This window comes from Petaurus breviceps, unplaced genomic scaffold, assembly GCF_028583685.1.
Source record: "Petaurus breviceps papuanus isolate PSGF00001 unplaced genomic scaffold, PetGlider_PUasm1.0 172, whole genome shotgun sequence".
NCBI lineage: Eukaryota > Metazoa > Chordata > Mammalia > Diprotodontia > Petauridae > Petaurus > Petaurus breviceps.
Genome location: NW_027185755.1, coordinates 6,041,223 through 6,054,535, shown reverse-complemented (window position 1 = coordinate 6,054,535; position 13,313 = coordinate 6,041,223). Strand labels below are relative to the sequence as shown.

At 43.7% G+C, this 13,313-nt stretch overlaps 1 protein-coding gene across 2 annotated transcripts in view; it reads right to left on the bottom strand.

Moving 5' to 3' along the window:
* OLFM2 (olfactomedin 2) overlaps positions 1-13,313 on the bottom strand; it is a 60,864-nt gene that overhangs the window by 38,104 nt on the left and 9,447 nt on the right. Inside the window, exon 1 of one of the 2 annotated variants that reach the window (XM_069083128.1) lies at positions 4,864-5,032. The exons of the other annotated variant lie outside the window; for it this stretch is intronic. Coding sequence (XP_068939229.1) covers positions 4,864-4,998 — 135 coding nt within the window. The 5' untranslated portion in view covers positions 4,999-5,032. Of the gene's footprint in view, positions 1-4,863; positions 5,033-13,313 lie in introns of those variants that run through there. 2 annotated transcript variants of the gene reach the window in all.

Below are 13,313 nucleotides of genomic sequence, written 5' to 3'. Positions count from 1 at the left end.
GAGAGAGAGAGAGAGAGAGAGAGAGAGAGAGAGAGAGAGAGAGAGAATTAGAATGAGAACAGAGACAAGCAGAGGGATAAAGAAGAAAGGGGGGAGGGAGGAGGCATGGAAGTAGGGAGAATGTAGAGGCAAAGAGAGCACAGAAACAGAGAGGAAAAGTTACTTAAGGAGATGCAGAGGAGAGATAGAGAAAATCTGGAAGGAAGAGAGGAGAGAGCTAGAGAATGAGAGTCAATGAATGAGAATAGAGAGGAACAAGAATAAAAAGGAGAGGAAGAATGGGAAAGAGAGAAGCAAAGAGATAGAGAGAAAAGGCACAGAGAGGCAGAGAAACAGAGGGAAATATAAAAAGAGAGCCAGAGAAAGAGAAACAGATACAAGAATGAGAGAGTTAGAAGGAAAAGGATTGGGAGAAAAGAGAGGGAGGGAGAGGAGGCAAAGAGAGAAAGAAGAGAAATGTAATAATGATAGAAATGTAATAATGATAGAAAAGGATACAGAAGAAAGATGGAAAGGGAGGGAGACATGGGAAGAGAAACATAACCAGAAAGATAAAGACAGAAGGTGAGATAGACACAAATACACACGATATAGTTATTGAGATATAGATACTGGTATCAGTTAACACTAGATTTTTCCCCTTTATTTTTTAACTTTGTGTTACCTGAGTGTCCCTGAGTAAAAGTGGGCAGCAGTGCTATCCTTCAAGCCTGCACTCTTTTTAGATGAAAGGAGATACAGATAAAGAGAAACAGAGGCAGAGACACACTCATACAGTGAGACATACACAGAAAAAGAGAAACACAGAATCCACAGACACAGAGCTAGAGAGCTAGACACATAAATAGAAACACAGAGAGAAAAACCAACACATATAGATAAGTTCTAGCAACAGACACACAATGCCATACAGCAGCACACACACAGAAACAGAGTCTGATACACAGAGACAGAGAGGGAGATACATAGCTACAGGGAATAATAGCTTACATGTATAGAGTACTTTAAGGTCCACAAGGTACTTTATGAGCATTTACATATTTAAGTCATAACAAACCCGTGAGGCAATTACTACTACAGGTATTCCTGTTTTACAGATGAAGAAATTGATAAGTAACTTGCCCATGAAAGTAAGTGTAGAAGGCAGGATTCAAACAGTTCTTTCTGAATCCAGGCTCAGCATGTCATACTACACTGAATGTCTTATGCACAGATACAGAGAAAGCAAGGGGATACAGACAGGTAGACACAAGCCAATAAAGATAAATAAATACAGGCACACAGAGAGATACATAGAAAGAGACAACCACTGGAAGACACACACAGATAAAAAAATGGATATGGAGAGATATTAACACACACAGAAATACAGAAATAGGGAAGGACAGATACAGCTAGAATACTCCTGGGCAGGAGTCACAGGGGAAGGAGTCAAGGAGTCTCTCATGAGGATCTAATTCATTCCAAACCAACATGCTCATGGCACTAAAGGCAGCTGTAAATCCATACAAGATCTGTTAAAAAAAAAAAAAGCTTTTGACAAATGGGGTTCACCTATACTGATGTAATCAGAACTGGGAACTAACTTTTAAAGCTATTTTCTCAGATCCTAACTTGGCTAATAGCTTCTTTTTTCTTCTCCAGATATTGCCTCTTGGCCTTCCCAAAAACCATTTCTTTGCTTCCCTCCCCCCTGAAGCCCAGAAATTCTGAAGTCCTTTAGTATCTCAAACAGACCACAGGTGTTGAGTTGGAGGTGATAAAGAACAGAAACATATCAGCTGATGGAACTGGGCTCAGGAGCTTTCCAGTGTGCAGTGAAGTCCCTTGGCTACTGGCCATGGTGCTGAATGGTCTCTGGAAGTTTGTGGGGGCAGCATTACCTTTTAACCTTAACATTCCAGAGTTTATTATGCATTGGACCATCATTCAAGTGTGAGCAACGGCAGGTGGGGTTGGGAGAGGCCTGGTATGGGCAATTATTACCTGTGTAGAAAAATTGGTGGTGTGTGCAGGATCTAATAGTGTGATGTAGATAATATCATCTTAGACTATATCAGTAGATGTCTAGTACTCAGAACAAGTATAGAATCATACTGAATCCTAGACGTGAAGGAACTTCATTCAATACACTTCACTCAACTTCTACAGTTACTAGAAGAATGAACTGTTTTTGTTGTTTTTGCTTAGTTGTATCCAACTCTTCATAACTATAGTACACCAATATTATTCACGGGGTTTTCTTGGCAAAGATGGTTTGCCATTACCTCCTCCAGTGGAGGTTAAGTGACTTGCCCAGGGTCACACAGCCAGATTTGAGGCTAGATTTGAACTCAGGTCTTCCTGACCCCAGGCTGTCTCATATACATTCTACAATCTTCCTGACAAATATTTACCTAGCCTTTGATGGATAGGGACAATCAGTTTTATCATTGTTTGGATAGCTCCAATTATTATTATTATATTGAGACAAAAGTCTAACTTTACATTAACTCACTATTCAAGTCAACTATTTTTAACATACTTACTATATGTGTAATGCACAGTATTAGGCACCCGGCACACAAAGATGAAACAAGAAATTCTCCTTAAGGAGTTTAGTTCTGCATTGGAGTGAAGGGGGTGGGGGGAAGAGGGAGAGAGACAGAATAAAGCTAATCCATCTTTCACAGCTCTTTAGATATTTGAAGGTAGTAATCATATCTAACCCCCACCTTCATCAGTCTTATCTCTCCCTTAGTTCCCTCAATGGCTCCATATATAAAATGATCTTGACTCCCTTTAAAATACTGGTTGCCTGGATGCATAGGTTCCAGCTTGTCAAAATATCCCCCATAATATTATTTTATCTTTCTAGTCACCCTTTGTCCCCACCTTGGGTCCTGTAAAGGTTCCAAACTAATAAACCTCAGGAGGATTGAAAAGCTCCCTGGAGAAAAGGTTAGACCAGGTGTGGGGAACCTGTGGGCTTGAGGTAACACGTGGCCTTCTAGGTCCTCAAGTGCGACTCTCTGACTGAATCCAAACTTCACAGAACAAATCCTCTTAATAAAAGGATTTGTTCTGTAAAACTTGGACTCAGTCGAAGAGCCACATGTGGCCTTGAGGCCATGGGTTCCCCACCCCTGGGGTAGACTGTGCTCTGAAGTAATCCTTGTTTAGCCCTCAAGTTCAATCCAGAAAACATGATTAAGCACCTACTATGTGCAGGACCCTGTGTTCAATACTGGGGAAAGATTTAAAAAATATATATAGTCCCTTTGTGGTATGAAAGTCTAGAAAGACAGGTTGTGGTAGTTTTTTGTCAGGCTATGTAGTTTGTATTTTATTCCATGGGCAATGTGGAACCACCAAAGGGTTTTGAGCAATAGGAGGAAAAATTAGGCATATGTGTCACTGTGTGATCCTGGGCAAACCCCTTCCCCTTGTCGAGCCTCAGTTTCCCCATTTTTAAAGTCTCTTCCATTTCTGACAGTCTAAGAATCTGAGGCATGATTTCTGGTTGCAAGAACACATCAGGTCTTCTTAGAATTCCCTACCTTCCCTGTCTCCCTCCTTGAGTTAAGCATATGCTCACTTAGAGACATATGATCACACCTGAAGACCTAGACTTTGGTTCCAAATCTTCCATGTGCTATAGGTAGGTCCTCAATCAGACTTAGGAAGAGTTCTCAAAATGCCCCATATGCTTATTACCTTCCTTCCTCCTCCTTCCATTTTAAGGAGGTGAAGTTGACTTTATTTGTAAACCAAGGAATTATGGGGTGGGGGACAGTTTCTGTCTCAGTAGCAGAAACCAGGACATATTTTCTTTACCCCAAACCCTGGAAAGACAGGGGTGGAGGGCTGGGGGTGGGGGAGAGAGTTACAGAGCAGTTTATTGAGGAGAGAGGGGAAGAAGTAGAATCACAAGGAAGGAGTAGGGGTGTGAATCTGTGACACTCAACAGGCTCCTCACTGTCATACTCTCCAGTGGGAAGCACTTTGGGCTGGGGATGGGGTCAGTGAGGCTTGGTTCTGTCATCATTAATCTCATTTTTGGCTTCATTTCCCCTAGAGCTGTGGGCAATCTTGATGCTTTGCCCGCAAAGTGGGGGGAGGCAATCCCAGTCACCTCTGGAGGTGGCATCATGCCCAGCCCCAGTGCAGCTCCCTCTCTGGGCCAACTTGTTATGGGAATAAATATTCAGCACATGGTGAGATAGTTAATAAAGGAGAAGAGATTGGGGGGGGGGGGGAGAGAAGGTGTGCAAAGACAGAAACCCAGAAAGCTACACCCTCATACAAGTACAGCATTACCCAGACTAAAGTAGACACAGAAACACCCAGTACAAAGTAAGAGACAGGCAGCATCACAGAAAGTCTCATGGTAACACAGGAACAGGGGGCCACAAAGGAATAAACACATGAGACTTGCACATGAGACATACAGACACAGTAACAGACTCAGCAATGACACACCGAGACACCCAGCAGCATAGACACCAAAGCTTGAACCTTGTAAATTCCTGTATCCGCAGCTTATTCAGTTCCCTTAAGGGGGGGGAGGGGGGGAGACACTCTCCAGCCCCTCCACCCATCCAGTCCCCTGGAGGACATCAGTTTTCCCGCCTGGGGTTGGGAGGCAGGGTGGAGAAGCTGTGCCGAAGGCGGGGGAGGAGTGGAAGGAGGGGGGGATGCACAAAGTGAGGTTATACCGCCTCTCAGACAGCAGACAGATAAATCTGCCACTGGCGTCTACGCTAGAGATAAGAAATAGGGTTTTCCCAGAGAAGCCAGGCAACGGGGTGCTGCCAAAGTTCGACACCCAGAGCCCAGCCGGGTCCTGGAACCCACCACGCCCCCCGCCCCGCAGTCACTCACGATCCTCTCGGAGGTGCCCGCGCGGGACACGGTCCCGTTGAGCCCCACGAGCGAGGGCAGCGTCTGCGACATCCAGTTGGTGACCATGGCCATGGTGCTGAGCACAGCCCCGATCTTCAACAGCGGCACCGACATGGCTCCGCGGCCGTGGCCGTGGCCGCATCCCCTGCCCGGGCCGGCTCGGCCCCCGCCGCCCCCGGATGCCCGCGGCCCCTGCCTGCCCTCCCCCGCGCCTGTCCCTGTCTGCCCGCCGGTCTCGCGGACTGCGGGCCCGAAGAGGGCGTACGGAGACGCTCCAGCACCTAGGGCTGCGGCTCTCAGCTCTGGCTCTCCCGCTTCGCTTATAAACCCCGCTACACCCGCCCCCCTCCTAGGAGCGCCTCTGCCGGCACTTCCAACCGGCCTGACGTCACTGATCCTGGGCTCCGCCCCCGCGGGAACTCTCCACCCGGCGCCCCGCCCCGCCGTGACGCAACGAAGGGTCACGCCCACTTTTGTCCCCGCCCCCGCTAGGGGGACCCCCGGCTTTCCTCCTGAGTGACCTGAGGCAGAGGGAGGGAACCTCAGCCTGGGGTATTCCAGGGACCTCAGCTCCCGCGCCTCCAAGTCCTAAGGGTGAACCTGCCCAGCGCTCAAAGCGGGTCGCCTCAGGTTCCCCAACCGCAACCGCAGCGGCTGGAAAGGTCAGAAGAGATTTCCCGAGGCCAGTAAAGTAGGGATCAAGTTTCAAGAGACCCAGAGGTCCGGCCCAGACCTGGGAGCACACTGGCTGGAGGAAGGGAGATAACTGGAGGGTGCAGGGGCTAGCTCAGAGCTTCTCCAGCCTCCCTCAGGGATGGGGAGAGAGGGCAAAGAGCCTTCCTGGTCCAAATTCAGAACAGAATGCAAAAGAACTTTAGAAGGAGGGAGGGCATTATATGGAGTGAGTGCAATATACAGAAGATACAGAGAAAGGATTATGGAAACACCCACCTGTATAAGGTGCAAGACATACACAGTATGCAAGACAAGCCCAATTCCAGTTTAAGTAAGATCTGACAAATGAGATGCAGCCAGAGGAAGCCATAGAGAGTGACAAAAATAGATCCATCCCAGTTCTATCCCACCCCCAAAATGAATGTGTGATTTTATAAACAAATTTCTGTTCATTTTGTTTGTTCTGTGTCCTCCCTCAGACTGGGGCTCCCAAGGACAAACAATCTGTCTTCCCTCTGTGTCATTTTCCTAATCCTATTCCCCATCCCTCTGCCCCCAACCTTGGCAAGGCTGCAGGCAGTAAATGAAGCTCTTTAGAATCATAAGTTAAAGCTGGAAGGGCCCTCTCATTTCCACTCTCCGTAACCTCTCCCATCCTCTCCTTCCTACCAGGTCAATAGGATTAAGTGGCCCTCCTACACATGAGAAAGCTAAGCGCTCTGCCCATATGCTCTTGATCCCATCTTTTCTCACTTTCTTCAAGACCTTATTTCTGCAGTTATCTCTCCTCTCCCATGCATCTTCAATTCCTGTCTTTGTACTGGCTCCTTACTGCCTAAAAACATGCTCAGCTCTCTCCTATACTTCCTTTGACCCTGGTGGCTCATCAAGCTATTATTTTATCTCTCTTTGCTGCCACACCACCCACACACTTCTCAACCTCTTGAATTCTGGCTTTTATTCCCACCACTCTAATGAAACAGCTCTCCAATGTCACCTGCAACCTCCCATCTAATGTCCTTTTTAAAGGTCCTCTTTCTCTTTTCCTTCTCTGTGGCATTTGACACAATTGACCACCCCCTGCTTCTTTAACCTTGTCTCTCATGTGACATTGCTCTTTCTTGGTTATTTGTCTGTTTTCCTAATCATTTATTCCTTTTCTGTCCCTGAATCTTAGAGTTGGAAGGGAGCTGAGGCTGTCCATCTAACAAGTGTAGGTTGGAATACCCTCCATATGTAACATCTCTGCCAAGTGGTCATACAGCTTCTGCTAAAAACTTCCAAGGAGGGAGAACTGGGATCTGGAGGCAGCCTATTCTATTTTTGGATGATTCTAATTCTTAGGAAGCTTTCCATTCTATCAAACTGAAATTCATGTCTTGCAACTTCCACCATTCTTCATGTCTTGGTCTTTGGGGCCAAGCAGAATAAATTTAATCCCTTTCCCCTCTGACACCTTCCCCTACTCTTTAAATGTGGGAATACTCTCAAGGCTCTGTCATCAGCATTCTTTTCTCTATAAACCCCCTCCCTCAGACAGATAACCTAATTCCATACCTTCAGTTAACTCATTCATTTTTTTTAAAACTCCCTCCCTGAAGCCCTGCCATCTTGATTTGTGAGTGAAAACTTACCTGGCCCACTCTAACTGATCCGAGACCTCAGAACAGGCTTTGATTCCATATCCCATCTAGCCATCTGGATACCCAGGCTACCTTGCCATCCCCCTCTCCCCCCAGTTCTAATCCCACTTCCCTTTCCATCTCTTACTCTGGGCATAATAATAATTTCAAGTATACTACTGCTTCTGGAAAAAGAATCTCAGTCACTGCCCTATGGACCAACTCACCATCCCATCACTTCACAGACCAAAACTCCTTTCCTGTCCACCACTTCCCTATATGTGTTGTCTTCCCTTATTAGATTGTATTTATTATTATTAGATTTGGGGGCAGGGACTGCCTTACTTTTAAAATTTGGATTCTCAGAGATTACCACAGTGTCTGGGACATAATCAATAGACAATAAACATTTATTAAGGACCTAGTATGTGCCAGGCACAAGTAAGTTAAGTGCTGCAGACAGAAAAAGAGCAAAAGACTGTCCCTTGCCCTCAAGGAGCCCACAATCTAATGGAGAGAGACAACAAACAAAAAATACATACAAACTATATATAGGATAAATAAGAAATAAGTAAGAGTGAGGAGAGGGGTTAGAAAAGACTTCCTGTAAAAGAAAGGATTGTAGTTGGGATTTAAAGGAAGCCAGGGACACCAGTAGGTGGAGCTGAGGAGGGAGAGCATTCCAAGCATAGAAGACTGCCACAGAAAATGCTTGGAGTGGAGAGAAAAAGGAAGGGAACAGAACCATGATTTGACTGATATAGGGGATTCCCAAATGAGGAAACTCCCTCTTCCAAAACAGGCCAAAACCTTCTTTTCAACCTATAGTCTTAGAGAGTTGTCTACTCAATGCCTAACACATGGTAAGTACTTAATAAATGTCCATTCATCCATCCATTCATTCATTTGTAACCTACATGCATAGGTAGATATTTCCAGCCCTGATCATGGCCGTTCTGAATTTCCAATTGCCTAATATCTCTTGGACATCCATATAGGACTCAAACTTTCTTTCACAATCTCTCCTCATTCATATTCCTCCCCCCACCTCCACCTACAACCAGGAAGAGAAAAGGAGAAAGTGCCCTGTTCTCCCTTTCTCTAGTTTTCCTAGTGTTTAAAGTGAAATTTACCATCTTTTCCTATAAATTAGCCTTTCTGCTTATTTTCCCTATTTCTGTTGATACAACTAGTATCTTTCCTGTCACCCAGCCCTATACTTCAGTTGTTTTTTACTCATCCATTTCCTATTGATTCTACCTATATAATATCTCTTGCATCTGTCTAATATTCCTTTACTCACATTGCCATTAGGCTAGTTCAGGCATTCATCATTTCTGGTCTGGATTATTGTAGTAACCTCCTAACTGGTATCTGGGCCTTCTTTTTTTTCTCATGCTATTAAAATAATATCCTAAATGCACAGTTTTAATGATGTCACTCCCTGGCTTAGAAATTTTCAGTGGCACCTTACTGTATACAGGATAAAATATAAGTTCCTTGACCTGTCAATAAAGGCCTTCCCCACTCTGGCTCCACACATCACTGTCCTTTCACAAACTGCTATCCTTTCCCTTGTAGCATCTTTATATGTAACTCTCCCTGACTACAGGTCTTTCCTGGGTAGCTCACTCACCTGGGATGCTAAGGACCTGTCCCTCTCTGAAACTCAACTCCAGACAGTCAATGCTCCTCTGGTCTTGGGCCTTGACTGGCCATATTCCCTGCTGGGTTTGTTATCTCTTGTTGGGTAAAAAGCTCTACTACACAATGTCATATGGAACAATGGTGGTGAGAGAAGAGGGTGATACCTTTCCTTCCAGAGAATAATATCCTCTCAAGGGTTGAGTTCTTCCAAAACTGGTTTTCTTCTCAATGGCCCAAACTCACATTCCTTAGAGAGCTGTCTCCTACCTCAGCTGACTAGGTTAGTAGTATCATGCTGAGTGCCCTCTCTATACCTAATGGGTAAATAGTGCCACTTCAAAGAGTTATGACTCCCCAGATGAAGAACGATTCTCTCTCAAGGGTGAAGTTCTTCTTCCAAAGCTCCGTAGCTGATTCTCTTCTTCAATTCCAGAGGTCACACTCCTTAGAATTGTCTTCTGCCTGAAATGGCTTCTTAGAGGGTATGTTTTGCTTGGTAAAGGGCAACTAGGGTCATGGCAGATCCTTAGACTATTTGATAGCTCTCTTCCCTCTTAATCCATCAAGCCTGAATGAAGAACTTTATCACACCTCATAAAGGACCAATATAATATAGATATTTCTTTGCCCTTCATTTAAAACCTGCCATTTTTTAAACCAGCCCTTTCATTCCATAATTTCATCAGTTGAGCTCAGGAAGAGAGGAGAATAAATTGATCAAGAATCTTGATATCAGCCCCCCCACCAATACATAATAAAGGCAGTAACGTTCCTATGCCCCCATGTATTTGTCCTCTAGGCATAGCTTTGTCTCTGTCTTTGTCCCATTCTACCCATCTGCAGCAGAAAGAAGAAGTTTTAGAACTGAAAATAAGGAGAACTTGAACCCCATAGCCCTTGGAAGTCTTGTGGGAGTGTAGCCTCTGTAAGGATGATGATTAAATGTGGTCTGCTATTTAGCAGAGATTCATGCTGGCAGGCATGTAGAATGCACAATCTTCACTATAGAGATCTTCAACAGATAGACAAGTCAAACAAATAGTAAATTAAGTAAAAAAAAAAAAAAGATTAAGTCTAAGGGTACTAGCAAAATCTAAGTAGGGTTGCCACTACCCTGTGTTATAAAGAGCCTCTGAGGCAAAGAATCTCTTGCTGAAGATGGAAGATCTTGGGATGATTAAAACTCTGAAAGGAACACAACAAAACATTCTCAGCTGCCCCTCCCTGCCCCCTCTATCAGTTTGCTGAGATCATGGCTAAGTGTAAGGACTGTTGTTTTTCTTTTAAAGAGCTGTTGAAAGCCTTGGAGTTTTCAACCAAAGAGAATATAGCAGAGCCCACTCTTCTCTTGAGGAAGAGAAAGGCCAAGAAAGAACCAATGATTTTGGTTGAAGCCAGGAGCTGAAAGAAGAGAGATTTCACAACCAAGTGCACAGTCAAATTGTGCTAGCAATGTCTTTGGGAATAGCATCTGTTGCTGACAATAATTCTGGAAGAGACTATGCATCCATCAGAGACTAGAAGGAGAATCATGATGACACCACCAGTAAACAGAAGCCCTGCAGTGTCAAAAACATGAATTTCTTCTCCACATATGGACCCTGGCCATACATCTTCCACACGTGTGTGCCCTTCTACAGTATAACCTAACAACACATGATCCTTATGTGTGCCCATCTACCTGCATGTCACATGGGTATCTACTCTTCCCACTGATAGTGTGTTTTTGTGGGAAAATGTTTTCCAAATTTAAGGGGGAAATGTTTCAATATTATTATTAATTTTTTTTACTGTGTTATCTCATTAAATGTCTTTGTCTCGAATTAATTGTGTCTTCTGGGTGATTATTAAAGGCAAACACATCAGTGGGACTTATGAACTCTGATTTTGAATGGATAAGAATGTAGAAAGGACCTCAAAGTTGGGGTAACTTTCTGAATTGAGGGTACGCCCCAGGGGCTTCATGTGAGGATGCTCAATGTGTGATTTTTTTCAATATTTCTGAGTTTTTTAGTTGAAAGTTATTTTCCTTTCAGCTGATAATAGTAAGGTTGTTTTTTGTTTTTGCTAAAAATATTTTCTCCTCTAAGTCCCATTTTGAAACTTTTTTATCTCTTCACAGGAGTTGTTTCTTTCTGATCTAGATTTTTATATATTCCCTTGGGACTTTCCTTTCTCATGACTGGTCCACTGTATGCCATGGAATTCCCCAAACATTGTGCTTTTGAATGCCATCGATTATCAATGTATTGTGCCTCTTGCCTACCATAGTACTGCTCTTCTGTTAATCACTAGTGCTTGAAGTTAATAGTAGTATCAAGACATTGATTACACTGCTGCTTAATTGTATTTGTCATTTTTTTTTTAAATAAAGCAATCGGGGTTAAGTAACTTGCTCAAGGTTACACGGCCAGTTTTTTCTGGGTGTGGTGCTGAGTATCTGAGCCCGGATTTCATCCCCAGGTCATCCCGACACTGGAGCGGGTGCTCTTACTTGCTGAGCCCCCTGGCCACCCCTAAGCAATTGGGGTTAAGTAACTTGCTCAAGTTTATACGGCCAGGTGTTTCTGTGTGGGTAATAAGTGTCTGAGCCCGGATTTGATCCACAGGTCATCCCGACACTGGAGCCGGTGCTCTTGCTCGCTGTGCTACCTGGCTGCCCCAATTGTATTTGTCATTGAATTAATTGATAAGACCTGCTTTTTCATATTTGAATTGTTGGTGTGCACTTTTCAGTTGTTATTGTTACTTGGTATCATGTTTGCATTGGGTTATTGGTTTTACCACTTTTATTACTATATGGCACTGCACACTTGTATGACTACAATTCACATTACTTATTTGCTGAATAAAACTTTAACTAACATTTGAAAAAATGGAAGCCAAAACTTAAGAAAAGCATGGTGAAATAATGGACTTAGAAATGTGAAGAAGACTTCTGATTTGAGGAGTTGACTCTGAGTAGAGAAATAAGCACATTAAATAAACATTGAAGGGAGGCACAAAGGATTTGGGAAAATATGAAGTGACTACTCACAGATGCAATTAGGGAGACCCTACTTGATCTTTTTTTTCTGTAAATTGTCCCAAATTGTCAATCATTCAAAAGTTCTTGATGATCGATCACAGAAACAGCCTGTAAATAGATCGTTGCCATCTCCCAAAATAGAAAGATTTGCTTAGATAGTCTGAAATCATAATGGGCAGAGAAATTTTGCCATTGAGTGAGCTGAAATGCTTAATAGAGTGTGTGAGCAGGCTACTGTACCCACAGATGGTGCTGGTCTGTCCCACTGTATCAATTTGACTTCATTATACTCCCTGGTCATTTTCTTACCAATCACCTTACAACCTAATGTATACCTTTTGCTTCCCATTCCAATTCTAGGATCATAACCAAATTAATTCTACCATAGCTATGGGCAAGGGTACGCCATTCTACTCTCCAATGTCTCCCCATGACTACTGTAACTTACTAAACCATAATAAAAAGGCTACTGCTCCTCTACTCCTCCTTCTCTCTCTCTCTCTCCCCCCTCTCCCTCCCTCCCTCCTTCCCTCTCTTCCTCTCCCTCCCTTCTTCCCTCTCTCCCTCCCTCTCTCTTTCCCTCCCTCCCTCCCTCTCTCTCTCTCTCTTTCCCTCTCTCCTTCTCCATCTCCCTCTCCCTCTCCTTTTTCTATTCTAGTTCCATTGCACTTCTTACTACTATTGCCAAATACCACTGTTGCTTAGTCAAGTATGTGGGTCACAGTGTCTCAGCAAATAATCAGCACTCAGCCAGAGAAGATAGAAATGATCCTCAATTGGCTGCATCCAAAGAATCTTTTAGATTTAAGGGCTTTTCTAAGATTTGGTGGCTGTTTTTACAAATTTATAAAGCACTCTTCTTCCATCGCCATTCAATGATCTCAGTTGTGATTATGTGATTGAGGAGAACTATTAGCAGAAGGGCATGGAAGGTCAGTTTCTTTTGAACCCTTTGAAATCCTTCTGAGATTGTCAGATTGTCAAATATGTATAAATTTTTAAAGATATGGCTTGCTGCCTCACACATACCTTGCCATTAACCTATGCAGATCCACAAAAGCTCTTTGTCCAGCATCTAGTTGCTAGACTGCCAGAATTGGGAACAGTTCTAAACCAAGAGAGTGACTATCATCAGAAACCAATGGCATTTGCCAGCTAAGGACATAGTGACAACAAGACTTTCTATCACATACACAAATTGGGATTCTCAGTTCTGAAGTGGGTGTCACTGAGAAATTCAAAGACCAAGTATATGGTGCTAAAGTTCAAAAGTGGAAGGACAATAATTCACAGATTTACATTTTGAGCATCACTAAATTGGAAACTGCCTGTGAGATATAGGCAGTATCATTAGCCAGCTATTAGTTGAATATATTTGCCAGGGAAGACTGAGGTATATACAACTGCTCTGAACTGATGGTCATGGAACACTGAAGCTGTAGTGCTATTGATAGAAG